This window comes from Phascolarctos cinereus, unplaced genomic scaffold (genome assembly GCF_003287225.1).
Source record: "Phascolarctos cinereus isolate Bilbo 61053 unplaced genomic scaffold, phaCin_HiC Scaffold_726;HRSCAF=1367, whole genome shotgun sequence".
Lineage (NCBI taxonomy): Eukaryota > Metazoa > Chordata > Mammalia > Diprotodontia > Phascolarctidae > Phascolarctos > Phascolarctos cinereus.
The window spans coordinates 373,428,685-373,451,747 of record NW_027556098.1 but is presented as its reverse complement, the minus strand read 5'-3'; the positions used below and the strand labels follow the sequence as shown (position 1 = coordinate 373,451,747).

The window sequence follows — 23,063 nt, the reverse complement described above, 5'->3', positions numbered from 1 at the left end:
CCCTTTGGTACCCAGTGATAGCATGACTAGGCCTATACCCCAAAGAAAGAGGGACAGGACCCATATGTAAAAAAAAGTATTTACAGCAACATTTTTTGTTGGAACAAAGAACTAGAAACAAAGTCGGTGTCCATCAATTGGAGATTAGCTATTATGGCATGTGAATGGAATGGAATGTTACTGCTCCATAAAAAATGATGAAAAGGACAGAATCAGAGAAACCTCAAAGAACTTGTATGAACTGACTCAGAGTAAAGTGAGCAGAACTGGAGCAATTTATATGTTATAACGTTGTAAAGGAAAACAACCATGAAAGCTTTAAGAATCCTGATGAACGTAATAACAAATCATGACTCCATGAGATGAATAATGAATCATGCTTCCCCTCTCTTGGCAAAGTGCTAATGGACTCACAGATGCAAGATGGTGCCCACGTTTTCAGACATGGCAAATATGTGGATTTGTTTTGAATGATTACATTTATTTCTTATGAGGGAGGGCTTTTATTTGGGGGAAGGGAACTGTGGGAAGAGAATAATGATAATGATCCTTTAAAAAAAAAGGAAGAAAACAAACAAGCATCAATGAATCACTTTTAAAAATAAACAGAAGAGTGCAGAAGGAAATTCAGAAAGAGACACTGACAAACAGCAATTTTGGAACTAACATGATAACTCTGAAATTTTTTTTTTTAAAACAGTAATACATAGTGCAGATTCATGGTTTCATTATACGATCCTCTTCTTCTGCTCTTTGTATAGGGGCAAATAGTTGATATTTGTCAATTTCATAATAATAAAAAAGAATTTTTCTAAAGGTAAGGATGAGAGTCCTGAGTACAGGGTCAAGACAAACATGAAACAAAGGATGGCAGCTGAGAGAGGAAGGGGATTGACAGAAGGAAAATCAGATGAGAGATGAAAAACACATCATTTGATGGGCAAGAAATATTGACTCAAGGCCATTCCTGTCCTGAAGAGTATGAAAGCAAAATAACAAAGTAACATCACTGAACATTTCAACTGGAAGGGCTCGTAGAACACAGAATGTCAGAGCTAGTAAGTACCTAAGACCTTAGAATGTCAGGGTTGGAAGATACCTCAGAGTAGTGGAGCTGGAAGGGATTTAAAATCTAGAATATAAGAGCTGGGAGGGACCTTAGAGATGACTAAATCATAAAATAACAGGGGTTTAGAGCTAGAAAGTATCTTCATGAGCCAACTCCCTTATTTGACAGATGAGGAAACTAAGTCCCAGAGAAGGGATGCATGTTGCCCCAAGGTACAGGGTCACCTGCTTGGAGTCAGGGAATGGCCTTCTTAAGGCCCCACTCTACCTGGCTTCCAGAGTTTTTTGAGTGTCCACTTCTCTGCCTCTAAGTCCGTTTCCATCTCCATTTCGGTCTCTGATGGTTCTCCTACCCACTCCAGTCCATAGTCATTCAGAAATCGCTGAGCAGGAAAAGGAGGACACAGAGGAAGATTGCTGTTAGCTAGGCTTCTTTCAAGAGACAGCCAAGAAGGCAAGGGGCAGTGAAGGTTACCGATTTCATGATTCAGTGAGTAACAAGTTTGTATCAGAATCAAAGACAGAGCTGTGAAGCCTTGGCTCCTCATCCTGCTTCCCTAACCACCCTAACCACCTTTAACCTAACCTAAGTGGTAGAAAGAACACTGAATTTGGAGCCAAAAGACCTGGGTTCAAGTCCTAGCTCTGACTTCCTAATTGTGTTACCTAGGGCAAATCACTTCACTTTGAGTCTCAGTTTTCTCATCTGTAAAATGGAAATAACAATGCTTGCTCTACCTAGATCTCAAGAGCAAAGAAAATAAAGGATGCATTTCACACTGTAAGTCATAGAGTAGTACAAAAATATGAGCTGTTATTACTAGTTGAGAAAGCCATTAGAGATCATTATCCAGTCAAAACCTCTTTTCTCACAGATAAGGGAACTGAGGCCCAGTACGGAGGAATGATTTGCTCAAGATCATACAGCAGCTTAGACCTCTTGACAGAGCTGAGAATCAAATCCTAGTTTCCTATCTTCCTATTCTGAGTTCCAGCACAGAAAAGGGGAGAGAAGAGGGGGAAAACACACCACTCTAGGACTAGGTGTTGGCCTCCCGCCTGTTACCCCAAAGACGACTTCTGTTCCCCCAACCACCTCCTCTCCTTGAGGGAGGAGGACGGCCAGAAGCCACAGGACAGGGGTTTAAATGGGGCATGCGCTGTCTGGCTGAACGAGGCACCAGGAAATGAGAGGTGAAAGACAAGGTTAAGAAGTCTGCTGATGTTGAAGCCAGGGCTGAGGTCTGAGGCTGTGTCTTCCTGGCTCTAAACTAAGCTATGACATTGGCAATTAGGCAATGCCTTCATAAGGTAATCAATCTGGGGAAGTGAGAGGAGGTCACTTCATAATAATAGCTTACTTTTACCCATTGCTTGAAGGCTGACAAAGTCTGGCCTCTCTCATAGCAGTGAGAGTCACAACACAAGTGAAGTCCCTGAGCATGGATGTTTTAGAGATGGTCAGGGGCTTGCCTATGTCACAGAGCTCCCAAGTTTCAGGACCAACATTTGAATCCATGAAATGCCTCTGACTCTAAGGCCCAGGTCATTCCCACTATATCTCATGGCTTCCTTCCAGCTAAACTGTGACCAAAGGAAAAGGCAGGGTCTCTTCTAGGGGTTTCTGAGAATGATGATGATGGTGACAGCTGCATTTACATGAGCATCGGCACAAGATCAGTTAGGAGCTCCATTAATTTCATAGGATTTAGTGATGGAAGGGAGCTTAGAAATAATTTAGTCCAACCTATTCATTCTACAGCTACAGAAACTGAGATTCAGAGAGGTGACACAGGTAGCATCAGAGCTAGGATTGGAATCCTATGTGGATGAGTGATGGTCTACTAGGAGTAATAAATAGATGGAAAAGAGGCTTGAAAAAAATCCACATGATCTCTGAGTTCTGTAGCCACCATGGCCACTGAGAGATACCCCAAAGCCTTCTTCCCAGTTGTGTTCAAGGGCCCATCTCCTCCCCGCCTTTATCTGTCTCACCTCCATTTCATGGACCTGATTCTGAAGGTGCTGACACTTGGCTTCCAGTTCTTCTGTACGGGTTAAACTTCTTCGATCTTCTGGAAAAGATAGGATGGTTTCAGGGGGTCCTCAACAACTAGAGCAGAGATGCAGGGCTCAGAGCGGCCTCCCCGGCCAACAATGGTGGGCTTTCAAGTGCTGCCCAAGGAGACACTTTCAAGGGTTAGGACCAACCTCGAATGAGATTTTGTGCAACACCCCCAAACAAAAGCATTCCACGTTCCATTCCGAATGTTGAGGTAAACTAATCCTGCTAGTTGTGTATTCTCTTTAAATCCTGGTGAGTCACTCATTCGTACAAAACATGCTTATTAAATGATTATTATGTGCCAAGCCCTGGGTTAGGTATAAAGTTTCAATGAGACATGGATAAGAAATAAACACACAACTAGAAGGCACAATATGATGTGTTAAGTGTTTTAGGTTCAGAGCAGAGTACTACATGATATCTAAGGCAAAAGGTTGTTAATAACCCGTAGTGGGATTAGGGAGGACTTTGTGGAAGAAGCCATATGGGGAAGACCCATTTAGGGTCCACTTTAACGTGTGGATAGAAATTCAGCATGCAATGAGGAGAGGCATAAGGCACATCATGAACAGTGGCATGGAGGAGGAAATCGCAGGGTATATTCACAGGACAGAGAATGGTCCAATTTCACTGGCATGCAAAGTTCATGAAAGGCCTTCATATGAAATTCAGCTGGAAAGCTGGGGTGGGGCCAAATTGTAGAGGGCCTCAAATGCAAGGCAAAGCAGTTGAATGTTATTCAGTAGTTGTTCACTAGACACATGCCCTGAATAGTATTTAATAAAAGAGTGATATAATCAGATCTACATATGGAAGAGATTATTCTAACAGTCAGAACAGAGCCTAGCAAATGGAGCCTCTCCCACAGAAGGGCCAGGTTCCTCCCTTAGGCAGCCAGCAGTGCCATCACTGTACTGCCCAACCTCTAGGGGATGGGCTGCCCCGGCTCCCACCCCAACTGTAGTCAGACTATGCTCCCATCCCCCAATTCAATTTATCCCTCATGCTCATTACACTTCATCTGGAAAGTAGAAGACTGAAATGGAGAAGGGAAAGAGTAGAGATAGAAGAGGATTAGAGCGCAAGGAGAGGAAGATGGTGGGTGGTAAAAAAAATATATTTTCTACTTGGGCAAAAGCAACTGGAAAAGAGAGAGTTGATGTGAAAGAGGGAGAACTGTTAGGACTTGATAAATGACTACATAGGAGAACTCAGAGAGGTCCAAAGATGACCCCAACGATACAAACCTAGGAGATGGAATAAATCAGCAGTGTCAGAGACAGAAATGGTGAAGTTAGAAGTAGGAACTGACTCATGGGGGGAAATAAGCTGTGTTCTGGACGTGCTGAGTTTGAGGTAGTAAGAGAATGTCAAAATGTATGTGCTCTGATGGCCAAGAGAAATGTGGGGCTGGAATTCAGTAGATAGGTCAGGGCTGGGAGCCACCTGCATAGAAGGGCTAGCAGAAGCCATGGCAGCAAATGAGACTGCCAAGGGAAAAGACCCAGAGAAGGAGAAGAGAGACTGAGAAGAGGCCTTGAGAGACACCAATGTTAAGGGCTCAAGGGGTCAGGAAGAGGATGAGGAGTCAGTGAAGAAGAGGAACAACGGGGACAGCAAAGGAGTCTGGGAAGGAGGGATCGGATGGGTAGGTGGGGAAGCAGGGGAGAGCAGAAAATCCAGAGCGGAGAGAGAACCTCAGAGGAGGTGGGACTCAACAGGGTCACACGGAGCAGAAAAGTCAAGAAGATGAAGCCTGAGAAAAGACCACCAGATTTGCCAACAAAAAGGTTGTTGGTAACTGTGGTGGAGAAATTAAAGAAGATGTAGGGACATCTTTTCAGTGACCAGAGGGGAGAAGGAAAGGATAGTTGATGATACCTGGAAATTTTGAGGAGAGGGGCTAAGAGATCTCAGACAAGTGGGTGGATAGGCAATCTGCTATAAACTTTGTGCTGGGCCCTCTCCTCTCCTCGCCACTCCTCTTTTCCTCTCCTCTCTCTGTCTATCTTTCTCTGTCTCTCTCTTTCTCTCTCTCTCGGCACACTCTCACCTGGTAACCTCATTAGCCCCCATAATTCCCAGTTCCATATACTCAATCCCAGTATCTTTCCTGAGCTCCAGGCCTCTATCCACAACTGCCTATTGGACATGAAAGCTCTTGAGGGCCAGGACTATTTTCATTGTTGCTTTTCTGTCCCCAGGACACAACAGGTTCTTAATAAATGTGTCTCTGATTCAAAGAACAGACAATGTAGCAAACAAAACAAGGAGTTGAGAAAGACAGAAGAAGTGTCAAACAACAGCAAAGGCCCAGCTGGAATGCTATAACAGCGATGGGGAATGGATGAAGCAGCCTCCTTGCTTCTGCAGGTTTCTCTGGCTATGCTTCACAAGTCCCAGAGCAGGAGCAGAGAGCTCAGGCAGCGAGTATTACCCAAGGATTTGCAGGTCAAGAAGAGCTAAAGTCAGGGGGCAAAGAATTCTAGCGAAACATTCCAATGTCTGACAATGCACGAAATGGGTATTGTATTAAATCAATAAATGGCCATTAGATTAAAAGTGAAGCCAAAGCAGGGGGTGGGGACAAGAGGGGTCAGAGGTCATGACAAGGGTGAAGAGTAAGTAGGTTCCATGTGCATGAGAATGGGTGGGAAGGAAAGAGAGGAGCTTGTGGTCAGACTTTGAAAGTTAGATCTTAGACGTGATTCAGTCTGGCCATTGACGGAGGCTGGACGTGGGACCATGCTGGTGGGGAATTAAAGTGGGATGGAGAGGGTCACTGAAATGGAGGGATTAAGGAGTCAGCTGGCTAAGTGGCTCCTTAACATTCATGCTGAAGTCCCAGAAGGTTATATTAGGAGTTGGGATGAAAAGAAAGACTGTACAATAGGTACTAACATAACTGAAGACATTGCAATAGCGACCTGGGAAGATGACAGCAGTGAGGAGAGAGAGGACATCTCTAAGCAGACCATGTGGATCTTAAATGATAATGTCTCCAGGCAGCTTTCCCATAGGGCTTCTCCAACCAGGGCCTCAAGGGAGGACAGTGAATAGTCTGGTTACCTGCCCCCCTTCAAAGGACTTCTCTCCAACCACTGATGCGCTGCCCAGACTCGTGCCTCACCTCCAAATTCTTAGTGCAGTTATAAGTCTTAATAACTTCAGAAGTATAAATGCTATAAACTTTACCCCCCCCCAATTGCAAGTTTAATTATTTAAATTTCTTTCACACTTATTAGTTTTGTGAATTTTGAATAACAAGATATCAATCTTAACAAGTCAGGGCAGCCTGTGATTATGCATTGTGCACAACAGTTTCCTGATGGCACTTTCTCAGACTGGTCGATCTGTACAGGATGTCCTCTTGCTTCACTGCCTGGGTCACCTGATCTAGTTCCATTAAACTTTTTCTTATGGGGTAAAGTCAAAGCTGTATGTCTGTGTCAAAATTCGTTCTTAGGATCTTAAGGTGAGGATTGCAAATGTAATCATTTCAATCACTGAGCCACAGCTGATAAAAGTGTTTACAAAGTCCAAAAATTAACTAGAGTAATACACAGGATAAGACAGCAGTGATCTTGAATTTTAATAATACCAATATTTTGAAGCCTTCAATCTTCTACAAGCTGTTTTTCTAAGGATGTAGCATTTATGCTTCTGAGCTGAAGACAGAAGGTGGACTCACAGGACACTCTGTATCGAGGGTCCCAGTGATTCAGAGCCTCGGCCTACCCATGGCCATACTCCAGTGCTCTTCCCCAGCTGGTGCTCCTGTACTCCTACCCATCCCAACCCTACTACCCCCAACCACCCGCTCCACATCTAACCAAGAATCCTCCATATGATTTTGCTTCCGACAAGGGCGGGTATTCATCCTCCGCTGAAGCCCATTCTGTTTTTGGAATGCTCTAGGAGGAAACTTTGCTGACATCATGAAGCCTAAAGCTGCCTCTCTACAACTTCCTCCCACTCCTCCTAGCTCTGCCCTCTGGGCACCAGGCAAGTCTAATCTCTTTTTCATATTGTTCCATGGGTGTGTTTTGGGTTTGGTATCCCGGCTCCCCTCCCACCCTGGTGGCTCTTCAAGGCAGGGATGATGTGTCTCTTCTTCAGAACTGTGAGTCCCTTTGGTTGGGGCTGGAGTTGGGAGTGGGAGGGGAAGCTAGACAGGCCAGGACTCTGGCAAGAGAATTCTATTACCTTTGTCTGGCTGCAGGCTTTTGATTTTCAACTTGAGGCTTTTGATCCACTGGTCCTGCAGTACCAAGGCACCAACATCAGCCCCAGACCGGTTCCTGGCACTCAGGAAGCTGGGAATGATGCCTCTGGGAAGCCTCTAGTGATTCCTTCCCAGCCCAGAAGTATAGGAACTGAGATTCCAGAATGAGTGGCAGAACAAAGCCATTGGAACCCAGTTGCCATGGCTCAGGGTCATGGAGGCCCTGGTTTCCAAACACCCCAGGCAGGGATGCAGCAAAGGGAAGATGCCCAAGCCTCCCACTGAACTGCTGGGCTGCCAGGATCCCATGTGTTGGGGGCTTCCTGCAGGGGCTGAATGCTTTTTTAGCCTCATCTGGAACCACCCATGGCCTAGCAGACAGCAGCTGGTTCAGCCTGGGCCCAGTACCTTGAAGTTGATTTCTTCAGCCTGCTTCTTCACCTTTTGTTCCAGTTCAGTTAACCTCTTCACCAAAGAGGAGACCAGGCCCACGTCATAGGGCAGGGACCCTGGCAAAAAATGACTTCAGGCCACGGCTTGAAGAACTGAGGTGGGGGCCCATGTGTTTAGGAAATGAATGGACACTTCTCCTCCCAACTCCACCAAGCACCTAAGGTTTCTGATACCCAAAGAGAGAGTAAGCCCAGCTTTTGAATGACTCACCCAGGAACCCACTGACCACCCTGAGACTGACCCTCCCAGCCTCAATTAACCAATGCCAGCAGTCACCTCCTGAATGCCCTGGAGATGAACTACCTACTGTCTAAGACCTGATGCTCCCAGTCCTAACTGACCTTCCAGCCCTTGTTTGATCCTGAGGTCCTTACTGAGCCTCCTTTGCCCTTGACCTACCTATCTCTATGACTAGACCCTCTGCTTCTTAAATGACCCTTCAGCTTCTTGGTGATCTGCCCCCCCACCCCAGCCCTACCCTCTGCTGAAAACTCAAGGTCTCCATCCCAGTAAAGGGCCCAAGATAGAATGACATTCACAAAGTGTCTGGAATAGAAGGCGTGCACAGAGAGGAGGGAGGAGGCAATGTGTCACCAAGGGGAAGTGGTTAAGTGGAGAGAACCCCGGGCTGGGAAGCTGAGGCTAGGCTTTGAGACCCTTTAACCATTGCCTGGCCTCCATCTTCTGGGGCTCCACCCCTCCAGCCCTGCCTCAGGGGTGTCCAGATCTGCTGCCTCAGCCTTATTCATTAGACTTCCTAGAAGTTCAGGTCTCCCTGGAATACCCAGCCCACTAAGAATCACAGAATCTCAGCCCTAAAGGGGACTGTGGCAATTTACTAACAAAGGTGAAGCAGGAGTCCCATTTCCTACAAATGCCTGCCAGGTCCCTTTGGGATGCCCCAAATGATGGGGAAGGAGCCTACTCCACTTTGGACAGCCCTGCTTGGTAGAGGAAACTGCTTTAAATGAGAATCAAATTGTCTTCCTGGTACTTCTAGCCCCTGGTTCTGGTTCTGCCAACTGAGGTCAAGCAGAATGAGCATCAGAGCACTTTTCTAACATGACAGCAAGGCTACAGATACATTCTCTTCCCACCGCTCATGTTTTCTTTTACCATTTGAACTTGATACTAGTAATAATTCACATTTCTATAGCACTGGAAGGTTTACAAGGTGCTTTTCTATGAGGCAGGTAGTGCTTATATTATTTTACCCAATTTACAGATGGAGAAACTGAGGCTCTGTTTGCCCACAATTAAATAGCCAAGTAGAAGATCAGGGACTTGAACTGGGCCCCCCAGACTCCAAATCTAGTGCCCTTTTCATTATACTACATTTCCTCTAGTTCCTTTCAACCCATACTAGCCTGGCACTGTTTCAAGCCCCAACCCATTCAGTCAATCCCACTCCTGAAATGCTATGTCTGTCATTCTCCAGGTGCTGTCTGACAAGGGCAGAAGACAGTAAGTAGAACTGTCACCTCCCTTATCCTCCCCCCTCTCCCAAATTTGGCTCCATGCTCCCATGAAGCCTTCCTTGACTAGTTTCATCTAAGATTTAATCAGTTACTTCTCTCTTCCCCAGCTTCCCCCAAGCATTTCCATAATCTATACTTGTCTCTCCTTTCTTGGGACCATATCTTGTCTCTGCTATCAGATAGGAAGCACCCAGAGAATCTTTAATCCAATCCCATCAATTCTGCCCATCCATCCACCCACTTCTCCCTACCCCCTGCCCAGCTATCAAGTAAACCTTCCTGGTATGGTATGATGGTTTGTAAACCATCAAGGAAATCTCTTCCTGTCAACTTCTCCAGCCATAATTGTGGAAGTTTTTAAGTCTCTTCTGGCTTAGGCTGCGAGAGGCAGCAAGACCCAATGGAGAGAGAGCTGGCTTGACTGCTACATACTGGCTGCATGACCCTGGGTAAATCACTTAGCCTCACAGTGGTCGAGGCCAGGGCTTCTTAAACTTTCGCCACTCTTGACCCCTGCAGTGCTTCTTAAACCCCATGAGACCCATAGTTTAAGAAGCACTAGTCGAGGTGACTCTCTAAGAAGTGTCACTCTGCAGTGGAAAAGGGAATCTCTTTATCAGGAAATAGCAATGAAATCATGAGTCCAGTCCCTATTCCTTCCTAGGCCATTATAATGGCCTTCAAACTTTGGTCTTCCTGCCTCCATTCTTTTTTCTCCCAACCAGCCTTCATACTATTGCCCTAGCAATCTTCCAAATTCTGTTTACATCATCCTTTGACTCAAAAGCCTCAAGTGTCCTTCCATTGCCCAAAAGAGGATAAATTCATGACCTTGGAATTCAGGGCCCTCCACAATCTAACCTGCCTATCCATGCTTATGATCTACACGGCAGAGTGTTCTGCCCTTTCCCATACGTCTGCCTTTATGCACATTATCCCCCATGCCTGAAATGGGCCTCCCACCCAAATCTCATATCCTCATTCCTTTCAAGGTGGAATTCAGATGCTACATCCTCCATTAAGCCTTCTCTGAAACTGCCCAGATGAAAACTCCTTTTCTTGCCTCAAATGTCTCATAGCATTCATTGTGCCTCCTCTCCTTTACACTTAATACTCTGCTGAATCTGTCAGAAGCCTGGGATGCTGCAGAAGGGAACACAAACACAGGTGTGTCACAGTTGTGGGGATAATTCTGCCTCAAACTCTTGCCGTTGTGGGGAAGACTGCAAAGGAGATTGACTGCCATCCCAAGGAGATTGACTGCCATCCCATGATGTAAGGGGCGGGTAAGGGTGTCAGGAAGTAGCCAGAGGCCTACTGTCTGTGGCATTAGGTGACTGGAGGGACTGCCTTGGTGTGACAAGCATGGGAGAGGTAGTAACTGCTGTGGATGTATGCTTAGAGCACAAAGGTAGTGACAGGGCTATATGGATTGCCTATGAAGGCTGGGAGTTCTAGTCCTCAACAGTGTTCTGGGAATGGCCCAAGTGTGGAGAGTTAGAGCAGGGGCCTCATCAAAAGGTAGAATTTGTGGAATAATTGCTAGCTTTCCTGGATACCACCTATACCAGAATGAGGCAAACATCAATAAAAGTTATGAAATCATCTTATATGAACTGTGGGCATAGTTGATCTTAGCTCTAGATCTGCTTGTGCAGGAGAATGCTGGGAGGCACTTCACAACCAACAGTAACATAGTCATTAGTATCTTGTGTCTTTTCCCTCAATGCCTGTTAAGTTTCTCAAGTGGAGAATCTGCCATGCCTCCCCTGTAAAATAAGAGTACAAACAGCCTCCGCCCCCAACACCATGGAGGTCAAATGAGAGTGCCTTGTGGCCATCAAACACGCTCGCTTGTTCTTCTGTTTTGGATCTCTGGCTCCTGGCACTGTACCTTCCAGGGAGGTTGGGTGAATGAATGGCTAAGAACCCAGCTATGGCTGGCCTTCTTGCCCTACCAAAACCTCAGGTGTTTCCTCTCTGGCTCAGACCTCCTGCAGCCCAGCAGCATGACCCAGCACACACAGGATTTGTCTGGAAAACACCCACAGCAAAGGGAGGCCACCTAGACACACAGGGGAAAGTACCGAGGAAGCCCTTAATCCTACATCTCTGTGACCCAACAGATCCTTTCGTCTCCTCTCTTTCTCTTCCTGAGGGCTAGTCTTCAAAACACCAGCACTACAGATTTCTCCCAGTTTTGAGGTGCTGTCTGCCTGGTAGTTCTGGTACAAGAGAAAGCCCAAATCGTGGGCTTCAGCAGCTGCCTCCCCACATCCACAGCCCAACTTCCTGGCTTTCCTTGAGGGGCTAATACTTCATTTAGAGGACAAGAAAATAGATTCGAGGCTCTCCTAAAAGGGTGAGACCTGAACATGATAAGGCTTCCCAGGGTGCTTTGGGGTATTTGCTTGGGACCTACAGGAAACAGAGGTGGTGAGCTGCTGAGCTCTGCACGCCAACCTGTCCTGCTCCTAATGGTACCCTCAGTGTTTTCATAGACAACGTGACCCATCTCACTAGAAGTGCCAGAGAAGTTTACCTGGCCACTTGGCTAGTCACCCCATCCTGGGCCAGGAATAATATCCCTGCTTCCTTTATCCTCCATCAGACCCAGAATAGCTGGGATTGGGATGCACAGACGCATAACAAAGCTACAGCAAGTGTTACTGCACCGATTAAGATTCATGCTAGGCTTCCCTTCCTGAGGCCTGTGCAGAGCCAGTCTGTCTCCTTCTAAGCCTCCCACCCTAAGCCCTGCAGCCACCAGCACCAAGCCCCTTCTGGAGACCTTCAGGCCCTTCCTCCTCCACTCCAGGGAGATGGAGCAATAGTTGGACTCAGGAGGGAAAGTCCCCAGAAATCTTCTATGAGTGGCCACTTTTTCTCTTCAAGTGGAAAAAAGATCAAATTCATTCTACTTGACCCCAGGGGGTAGACCTAGAACTAATGGTAAAGGCAGCTGGTGGTACAGTGGATAGAACAATGAACCTGGAGTCAGAGAGACTTGAGTTTAAATCCAGCCTCAGACACTTACTAGCTGTGTGACCGTGGGCAAGTCATTTAACCTCTGCTTGCCTCAGTTTCTTTGACTGTAAAATGGGGATCATAACAACGTCTACCTTGTGGGGTTGTTGTGAGGATCAAGTGAGATAATATTCTTTTAAAAGTGCTGAGGTGCATAATATATGTTTATTCCTTTACCCTTCCCACCCAATAGGTGGACATTAGCATTTTCTAACAATTAGAGCTGTCCAAGAATGGAACAGACTACCTGCCTAGCAGAGGCAGGAAGACCACTGGTCAGGGCTACTAAAGATCAGGCAGATACTTCCAGCTCTGACCACCTACATTGTTATCCTGGCATCTACAGAGGCAGACAGGAGCTCTTACCAGATCTTCCCAGAAGGAAGGGCTTTTCTCTGGTGCAGCCTGGAATCCTATCTTCTGAACTAGGTCCATCATTTGACAAGTCATCCTCTTCCTCTGTAGACCCAAAAGTATGAGGTTATTTTTAATGGGGGCAGGGGGAAGGATGCAAACTCTGGAACCCAAACTGTGTCAGGGTTTAAGGTGCTGGAGTGGGGCAAGCAGAGAGAGGTGATAAGGGTTTTTCAAGGGAAGAGAGGGTGAGGACCTGATTCCTCGAAGGGCTGTACCCAACTCTCAAGGTGACTGCACCAGAGGGACAGCCCACTGGACAGTCATTGAACATTCATCTACAAAAGGGGTTCCTATAGGACAGTCATTCTGGAGAAAGCTGGTAGGGTGAGAGGGATGCCAGGAATCTGCCAAAGCTGAACATGGGGATTTTCTTCTGAGTCATACAGGCCAGCTTCTGGGAAGGCCTGAGATGACAGGGAGGTGGGGAAAAGGAAGACAGGGACAATTCCTATGTGGAAAGGTCAAGAGTGGAGCTAGAAAACCATAAAATAGGGAGTCCAGAAGGGGTTTTCAAAAGGAGGACACAATAGAGGACAGGATTAGGAGCTCAATCAGTAATTTTTCCTGTCTAGTCCATCTCAAACTGACAAAAGGACGGAGCAGTAAATGACCATCAGAGGAGACCGAGGCAGAAGCTTGAGGGCATTGGGGAGAACAAAAATGTAATGGGCACATGGGGGGGGGTCAAATTGAACAAGGGGGATGGGCTGAAGGATTTCTGTAGAGAAGGGCCTCCAATCATTCCATGGAAGGGGGTTTGCAAATGAGTGACTAACTGTACACTGGAGAAAAAGACTGGAGGGGGGGAGGGAGAAGGGAGACATGACAGGGACAGGAGGAGATGGGAGCCAGAAGGGACCCTAGAGCAGCATCAGTCAGCCCTGCTGGCAAATAATTCAGACGGAAGGGCAGTGACTGAGTCCCCTCCCCAACCCCCAACAATTCCAGCCTCCCACAACCACCAGCATGAAGGGTAGAAGGAAGGGGCTGTTAGTCTCCAGCCGATTTTATTTTCCTTTGTTCATCTAGTCCACCCCAAGCAGCATCCAGGGCAAGAAGATAAAGAGCAGTCGCAGCTGGGCAGACACTCACCACCAAAGACTTTCATCCGAGAAGGCAATGATCGCCTCCTGGAAACCCAAAAGGGCAAAAAGGAAATGCTGGTTAGAAATGGCCGCACTCCGGGGGACAGGGGAGTCAGCAGAAGGCCCCCCGACCCTGGCCCACTGGCCAGTGGCTCCCTGATCCTAGATCCAAAGGAGCTGGGAAGGAGAGGTAGAGGCCAACTCCTTCTTCCTGCCTCAGGAGCCCGGGCCGGTGCCTCCACCCCAAGGGACACCACACAGCGTGGAGTGGGGTACAAAAACAGGACTGATTTGGGGGCTTGGCAGCCTATCCCTGGTTTGCTCTCAGACATCTAAAAGAACAAGGGAAAGAGTTGAGAAGCAGCAAATATGTCGGGAGACTTCTACCAGAGGAAGGTTTGCTGTGGGAACAGGTCACGTGTTCTGTCTGGACTTCTTCCCCTGTAAAATGAGAGATGATGCCTACCTTCCCTTCCTTGGGGGAAGACTGGCATGAGAATCAAGCAAGCACATAACAAGAGAGGAAACGCATCGGGACACCAGAAACACAGTGAGCTGGGTACTGGGCAGTCACCAAGAGGAGGGGACCCAAAGCCTCTGGCACTAAATGGGATGGGCGTCAGACACACTGGCTTCCAGTCCCAGACCACAGGCAGGCAACACATTTAGGTTCTCTAAGTCTTGGTTTCTTTATCTCTAAAATGGGTGGGCAGAACTTATTGAGAGAATCATATGAGAAAACAGAGGTAAAGTTTTACAGAATTGTGAGTTATAATCACTGAGGTACTTTGAAAAACAATCAAGTACTACACCGATGTTAAATGCTTCATGACGCTCTCATCATGTGGCTGGGGGAGGTGAGGTTAGCCTCAGACGGAGGGAGTATAGTCCAGTCTTCCAAAAGACATCTCTAGGACTCAGTGAAAATGTCCCAGTGCCTGGGAGGTACCAGGAGGGATACAGCGATGGGTTAGCTTTTCTTGTGGCTGTTAATACCGGCAAACATGAACATGCCCATGTCTAGGCTCTGTTTTGGGGGAGACAGAACTTTCCAGTTAGGAGGAGCATTCAACATAGGAAGGATAGTCAGGAGAGGCTGTTGAAATCTCTGCAGATCACTCATAGGGCCCTCAGAAGAACACAGCCCATGGGCAGAGGCTCACAGAGGGCCTAAGGCCCCACTGAGAATTGTAATCCAGGAGAACTCCCAGACCATAGCTCTTTTGGCTTTATCAGGCCTAGGAAGCAGAATCTGATTTTCATCTGGCTGTGCTCCATACTCACACCCAGCTCCAACCAGGATGCCCATCCAATCTGAGGATGCTGCTTGCCTGACAGCAAGGGGTTTGGGTCCTCCTTACCCTGTGTTTTGGACATCCGACTGCAGAGGCACCCTCCGAATCTTGGAAAGTGAGGCCAGAGGGGAACTCATAGTTGCTAATTCTAGATCCTATCTGTCAGGAGATCCCTGAAAGCAGAAAGAGAAAGAAACCTCTGGGGACATGAAGGGATTTACAGTCACTGTACTGGACCAGGGGCCTAGGGCCTCCTCCTTCACTACCCTTCCACACCTGCTCATCTCCCTGCAACAATCTCCTGAGAAGCCGCCCTACTGCCATGAGGTGCCTTTCCCCTCTTCCCTTGGCCCCGGCTGCACAGGTCACAGAAGCCCTGAGGTGGAGGCACCTGGCATTAGAGGTCATTTAGAACAAGAATTCCCTCTCTGCCCCCTCCAATGGAAGGGGGCCTATTGCTGGGTGAAGCAGCCCACAGGACTTCTGAGCTGCTCTAACTAAAAAGTGTTTCACACCTACATTAAGCCAACAGCAACCTCTCCACACTACTCTCTTGTCCCCAACACACGCACATGCACACACACACGCACACACCAGCTCTTCAGTGCTGGAAGACAGCGGTTATGTTCCTCCCTTCCCCCTGGGGGAAAAACACCACACCTAGCAATGATCGCAGGGCCTTGAACACAGGTGCCAGCATCCAATAAATACCCCCTTCCTTCCTGATGTCTTCTGAAGTTCCATTGCCACCTTGCCTCATTCGCCCCGGCTGGTCATGATCCCCTGATCTCACAGCACCTGATAGCCTTCTCCTCCCCAAATAAAGTCTCTACGCAAGTAACGTGGTGCGGTGGAAAGAACACGGGGCTGGACGTCAGAAGGCTTGAGCTGCTGTCCTCCCTCTGCCGCTGACCCCCTAAGTAACCTTAAGTGACCCCTTCACCTCTCCTCTGTAGGCTTGTTTCCCCATTTGTAAAACGGGAATAGTGAGAGTGGCGCCGTTGGAAAGAAAGGGCTGCGTCTCCCCCCACCACCACCACTGATGCTCAGCATAATGCTCTTCCACATAATAAGTGTCTAGTAACCATTTATTGAATGAATGCAGAGAAACATTATCTTCCTGTAAACTTGTGGCCCATCCTTTTCTGTTTCTTCCTTCAAATCAATTGTTTCCCTGCCCCACTCCCCACCTCACAGTCAGGTGTTTGGGGGCCCCAAGGCCACATTTTATCCTGGATAATGATCCCTTGTTAGGCAGGATGGAGACTAAAGGAGCCTACCTGCGACATTCCTCATCAGCTCTCACCAAACGTCTGCTCGGGACACAACTACACTAAACACAACAGAGAATGGGAGCGGGGGGGGGGGGGGGAGGAAGCAACAGACTGAAATCCTCCTCTAGCTTTGATTCTCATCAACAAGGAGGAATTGGCTGCTGAGAGAGAAGTGATGGGAACCTTGGGAGCAAGTGACCAGTGCGTGGTGAAGAAGGAGAGGAAAGCTGGGAATGGTCTAACACGCATTCTAGCTTTCAGGAGAGTACATTTCAAAGATTTCAAAGGAAGTGTAACATTCTCAGGGAGAAGTCAGCCCCGGAGGAATGGCGAGCTAGCAAGAATGAAATTCTGAGACACAAAGGAAAAATCAGTTCCAATGAGGAGGAGAAACAGTTGTCTCAGACCAATGTGAAGGCACAACTACCCAATCAACTTAGAGTTTAAGACATGAAGAGAAGATGGAAACATGGTAAATAACAGAAAAGGAACATAAAATCCTGGCATAGCTCTCTAAAAACTCATGAGAGAAATGGGCTGAATCTGGGCTGAATCTGGGGAGGAAACGTACAGGTGGCAAAAAGAAGGGGGTGTCTGAACTACATTAGGGGAAAGAGGAGGATCAGAGAAGGGGCAGGGTGATATACAGAATGACAACAATGGAAGACAGAGAGATGACTGGGCTGTTAAATTCTCGTTTTACTGGTTTTCTCTGGTAAGAAGAATGATCTTGGATTGAAAAGGTGAGAACAAAAGCGGCTAATGGGGGTTTGGTTACTACCCACAGCCATGGGCCTCTGCCAACTATGTTTCTTGCCAAATTCTGATCTCTGTGTACAGAATGGAGTTTGAAAATAAACTATTAGTTTTATAACATACTGAACCAAGTAGGAATGATAGCAGTTTCTTTGAAGAAGCATTATTATGAGTTTTTTGTCTAATCATGTAAAAAGTTTTGAACTCCATTGTCTAGGCTGGTTTCTAGCTTTCGGAATTAACAAAAGTTATTTATGCTGATATTTTAATAAAGAAACTGCACATTTGAAAAACAGAGAGAGAGATGAGTGCTATTCATTGTGTCCTGTAAGTTCAAGTCTCTTGACCCAGACTAACTCTATCCCAGGATCCTGAAAGTACTAGTCAATGGGATTGCTGAGCCACTATTAGTAACCTCTGAAAAACTGGAAAGCAGAAGAGGTACTGAAGGACTGGAAGAGAGAATGAAAAATGTCCTACTTTTTTTTTTTTAATAAAAGAGATGAAGACTTCAAAGGACAAGCCAGTAAGCTTGGTTTCTTTCTGTTCCTGGAAAAATTTGAGAACATAGCATGATTAGTGATTAATGATTAGTGAAAAATCAAGAAAAGGAAGTGTAGGGATCACCAAAAGCCACTGTGTCTCCTTTTTTTTTTTTTAAACAAGACCGGCTTAAGGACAAATAGTGAAGCTGAAGCTTAAATAGTTTAGCCACATAATGAGAAGACAGGACTCACTGGAAGAGACCCTGAAGCTGAGAAAGATTAAAGGCAAAAGGAAAAGGGGATGGCAGAGGGTGACGTGGATAGATAGTGTGATGGAAACAACCAACACGAACTTGGACAGACTTCAAGAGGTAGTGGGGAGAGAAGGGCCTGGTGTACTGTGGTCCATGGACTCAGGAACAGTCAGACACAACTGAACAATGGGCTGGTAAATCAGGCAAATGTTGGAAACACTACTCAGATTTTAGCAGATATTCACAAGTCCTTCAACACTATTATTGTGGAAAAGATGAAGGTAGGTGGCCTAGATTGATAAAATGGGGTTTTTGTTGTTCAGTCATTTCAGTAGTGTCTGACTCTTTGTGACCCCATTTGGGGTTTTCCTGGTAAAGATACTGAAGTGGTTTGCCATTTCCTTCTCCAGCTTATTTTGCAGAGGAGGAAACTGAGTCAAACATGGTTAAATGACTTGCCCAGGGTCACACAGCTAGTAAGTGTCTGAGACTAGATATAAACTAGGGAAGATGACTCTTTATGACTTCAGGCCTGGTACTCTCGCCACTGTACCACCTACTTGACCGTAGACTGCATTAGGAGAGAGCAAATGAAGATCCTGTCCTTTGCTCTGGTGAGAACACATCTGGAATATTGTTTCTAGTCTTATCTGTGCCCCTTTTTAGTAAGGACAGTGATAAAAAGTGGCTAGGGGTAGGGGGCACCAGAACAGTAAACAGCTTATGTCTCATGAGGGTCACTTCAACATTCTTGAAACAATACCCCCATTGTTTAATCTGGGGTAGGTGTGGGGGAGGGTACACACACACACACACACACACACACACACATAGTTATCATTAGCTACTATATTTTGAAGGACTGTCAAAAAGAAGAGGGATTAAACTGTCTTTCTTAACCCCAGAAGGTAGAATGGGTTAAAGTTGCAAAGATTCAAATTTAGGAATGAAGTAGGGAAAACTTCATAATAACTAGAGCTAGCTAAAAGTGAAATGAACTGCTGAGGGAAAAAGTAAGTTCCACCTTACTAAAGGTCTTCACAAAGAGACTGGCTGATCAAACAGGAAGTTTTTGGGTCAGGATGTTTTGAAGAAGAGATCAAACAGATTTCTTAATCACTTAATCAAAACTTTCCCCAGGTCCTATCCTCCAGACACTCATTTATGTCCAAAGCATCCTCTCATCAGCTGCATAGACTCGGTAACAGAGCAGACCCCTTGAACCAACCCAGCTCAAAAGCTGCTTCTTCCAGGAAGGTTTCTGATCACCTGCCCTAGTCAGAAGTGATCACTTCCTTTTAAATCCACAGACCCCTTCGTGATGTTATTTAGCACCTTCTTCCTACATTATGAGTGTTTGTATATCGGCCTTATTCCTTTGCAGAATTATAGAAAGCAGGGACCAGGTCATCCCCTTTGTATCCCAGGCTCTATTCCAGAGAAAGTGCTCAATAAATACTGAATTGATGGCCCTACACTAAATTCTTCTGCAGGCAGCCTACCCCAGCTAACTTCCCCAAACTCCCTCTACTCCAACAATCCAAGTTCCCTCCACCTTTCCTACACAGTACATAGACTTCATCACTACATTCCCTTGCACTTCCATAATTATGAGTGTCTTAGGTCTTGTCTTAGGTCCTCAGACTGCGGGCCTCCCCGAGCGCAAGGGCTGTGCCTCCCCTGCCAGACTTGGGGATCCCCGAGGCAGGAGCGATGCCTTCCCTACCAGACCGGGGGAGCCCCGAGCTGTCACCTCTTCCCCATTAGGTTTCCTATCTAGGAATGACATCATCACTCCGAGACCCCACCCCTCCCCCTCCTTCGGCTCTGTAGTGCCCATTCTCCTTCTCCTCAAAGCTCACTCGACCCGTTGTTATGGTAACGGAGAGCCCGGGTCTCCCCTGGACAGAACTTGGGGGAGGAGGAAAGCTCTAGAGCGCCCCAAACTCCGCTTCTGTGACTCACTCAGTCCTACTGTGAGCTCCAGGAACGGGCTCTCGGGGAGAGAGGACACCGGGCTGCTTGGGGGTCACTAGGGACAGCGAAGGCCTTGGGTTGGGGACTCACCACGCCCGGGCACTGAGACGGCCTGGCAGCGCCGCCATCTCGTTGTCAACGCGGTCACCACGGCGACCGAGGGCTCCATGACTCTTATTGGTCAGTAGAGCGGTCGCCTAGTAACGAGCCTACCGTGGGTGGGGTACAGACCTTCGTCCTCAAATCTGATTGGCGATTTCAGTGTCCGCGCTCTTTCCTGGAACTGCAAGTCCCAGACGCCACTGCTCTGGGTCTTGGCTGCTTGTAGAGGCAGGATAGGGAAACTCGATTGGACAAAAAAAAAAAATCTGTCAATCAGTTTGTTTCTACGCCCCTCTGAGAGTACTCGGGGGAAGTCCTCAAATCTGATTGGTTACAGTGGGTCCGAGCTAGTTTCGTGCGACTGCAAATCCCAGACATCTGTGTTCTGGGTCTTGCTTACCTGAAGAAAAGAGAGGTTACAGGCAACCTAACTGGATTGGATAGTCGGTCTGTCAATCATTGTGTTTCTCAGCCCTCCTCCTTTCTTCCGCCTTTCCAGTGAATTGTAGTGTGGATTCCTGTCCTTAACGCCTAATGTGGGTAGGTCTGCGTTAGAGACTCCTCTCCCATTTTAAAAAATGTGGCTTGTTAGATCAAGAAGAGAAATCACGGGTGGAAAAATACATCTTTGCATCAAGTGTGCATGATATCAATCAATCACCAAGCATTTATCAGGAGTTTACTATGTGCCAAGACAAAGGGAAAACACTCCCCGCCCTCATGGAGTTTACATTCTAGTGGGGGAAACATGATGATATCTAAAATATACAGGGACAAATATGTGGCTAAGAGTCATGTCCCAATGAACATATATGGTCAAAGGCTACAAATAAAAGTTTTCCAAAGAAGAAAGGCAGACATTCAAGGACTACACTAAAATAATGCTCCAAATCACAGATAATTAGAAAAATGCAAATTAAAAAAACAACTTAGAGGTTTCAGCTCACTACCATTAAACTGGCAAAAGTGATAAGGGACCTTCTATAAAGAGCTGTGGGAAGCCAACAGTATTCTTTTGTGGAGTTGTGATATGGTTCAAGTACTCTAGAAAGCAATTTGAAACTAAGAAAAGTTACTAAACTATAACCCAGAAGCTAGGTGTGGAAGTGGATAGAATGCCAGGCCTAGAGTCAGGAAGACTCATCTTCCTGAGTTCAAATGAAGCCCAACACATTAACTGTGTGACCCTGAGTAAGTCACTTAACCCTGTTTGCCTCAGTTTCCTCATCTGTAAAAATGAGCTGGAGAAGGAATTGGCAAGCCACTCCAGTATTTGTGCCAAGAAAATTCCAAATTTGGTCATGAAGAGTTGGACATGACTGAAAAATGACTGAACAACAACAAAAATCTTACCTCAGTATAATACACCCTAAGGAAGTGTAAGACAGAAACAAATGTGTTTATATGTGCTAGGATAGATAGATTAGATAGATAGATAGATAGATAGATAGATAGATAGATAGATAGATAGATAGATAGATAGCATTTATTAAGCACCTACTATGTGCCAGGCACTGTCCTAAACTCTGGGGATACAAAGAAAAGTAAGTCCCTGCTCTTGAAGACCTCACAATCTAATTCAGGAGACAACATGAAAATAATACGTACAAACAAGCTAAATACAGGATAAATTGGAAATAATCGAAAGAGGGAAGGCTCTAAAATTAAGAGCAATTGGGAAAGGCTTCCTGTAGAAGATGGAATTCTAGCTGAGCCTTGAAGAAAGTCAGGGAAGCCAGGAGGCAGAGACGAAGAAGGAGTGTTCCAGGTGTAGAGGAGCTTGGAGTCAGACTCTGGAGTGTCCTGTGAAAAGAACAGGAAAGAGTCACTGGATTGAAGAGTGGAGAGGTGTAGGATGGAAGAAGACTGGAAACTTGTGGGGAAGAAGAGGGGAGGGATCTTTGAATATCAAACAGAGGATTTTGTGTTTCTCCTGAGGATCAGATCGAGTGAGGAAGCTCGGGCCTCTCTACCAAATGCTGTGAATGAGAAGACAAAGGAAGGAGGGCTGACATGTCAGTCAGTGGTCAGGAAAGACTTCTGAGGGGAAGTGAAACTTGAGGCAGGCTCCAGCCAATGAGAGGATTTTGCGAGGTGGGAAAGGATTCTGAGGCATGGGGTAGGAAGAACATTTTGAGCAGAGTGCTTGAGACAGGAAATCTGAAGTCATGTATGCCAGACACATTGAGGAATTCTGTCTAATTAGGGAGAGTTTTGTGTTGGGTTTGAGTGGGAGGGGGGAGAGACATTGTGGATGGTTCATGTTTACTGAAGAATGCCACTGACAAGCACCTCTCTTGGCCTCTACCCTTGTACAAACAATAATCTGGCTTGTGGCCCTGGATGAGGGTAGCAGTCAATGCATGTTGCTACTGCACGTTGCTCGTACACGTTCATGGGGTTTGCTTCCAAATCTCTCCCCCACTCCAAGCTCCTATATTAGAATAAGGATACTAAATCTGGAAACTGGGAGAGGGGACAAATAAGAAAAGGCTGGAATGTGCAATATAAGAGCTGGGAGGGGCCTTAGAACACAGGATGTCAGAGCTGGGAGGGCCTTAGAACACAGGATGTCAGAGCTGGGAGGGACCTTAGAACACAGGATGTCAGTGCTGGGAGGGGCCTTAGAACACTGAATGTCAGAGATCAAAACTTAAGGATCATCTAGTCTAACCCCCTCATTATAGATGAAATCAACTGAGGGGAAGTTATGTCTCAGTCTAAGGCCATGAGGCTCATTAGCTGCCTCAGACTATTAGGATCATAGAAATCCCTGACAGATGTGATGAGGATGTGCTGGTTATCGGGCAAGATTTGAGGCAAGCCACACCATTCTTCTGGGCCTCAGTTTCCTCACCAGTAAAATGAAGATGACAAAACTCCCCTCTCTCCTTTGCCAGATTATTTTCAGTAAAAGTACTTTGGAATGGTTAAATCCTCTATGGAAATGCGAGTCGGTAATAGTATTAATTTTTGTTTTGGGTTCTTGAGAACAAGGTCTGTTTCCTACCTCTGAATCTCCTGTTCCAGCTACCACTGCCGCCGTCACAGGCCCTTAAAACTGGTGTTTTAACAAATTATTTCTTGAATTAAATTTGGCTC

At 46.5% G+C, this 23,063-nt stretch overlaps 1 protein-coding gene across 9 annotated transcripts in view; it reads right to left on the bottom strand.

Annotated features, from left to right (window-relative positions):
- UBXN11 (UBX domain protein 11) overlaps positions 1-20,394 on the bottom strand; it is a 32,550-nt gene extending 12,156 nt beyond the window's left edge. Inside the window, exons 1-8 of one of the 9 annotated variants that reach the window (XM_078145571.1) lie at positions 20,091-20,394; positions 15,180-15,286; positions 13,826-13,863; positions 12,683-12,775; positions 7,767-7,867; positions 7,340-7,394; positions 3,064-3,143; positions 1,337-1,451 (exon numbers count right to left, since the gene is read on the bottom strand). In XM_078145571.1, coding sequence (XP_078001697.1) covers positions 1,337-1,451; positions 3,064-3,143; positions 7,340-7,394; positions 7,767-7,867; positions 12,683-12,775; positions 13,826-13,863; positions 15,180-15,250 — 553 coding nt within the window. In that variant the 5' untranslated portion in view covers positions 15,251-15,286; positions 20,091-20,394. The other 8 variants (XM_020983188.2, XM_020983190.2, XM_020983189.2 and 5 more) reach the window with 8 other exon arrangements.
- Between the last annotated feature and the right edge of the window lie 2,669 nt (positions 20,395-23,063).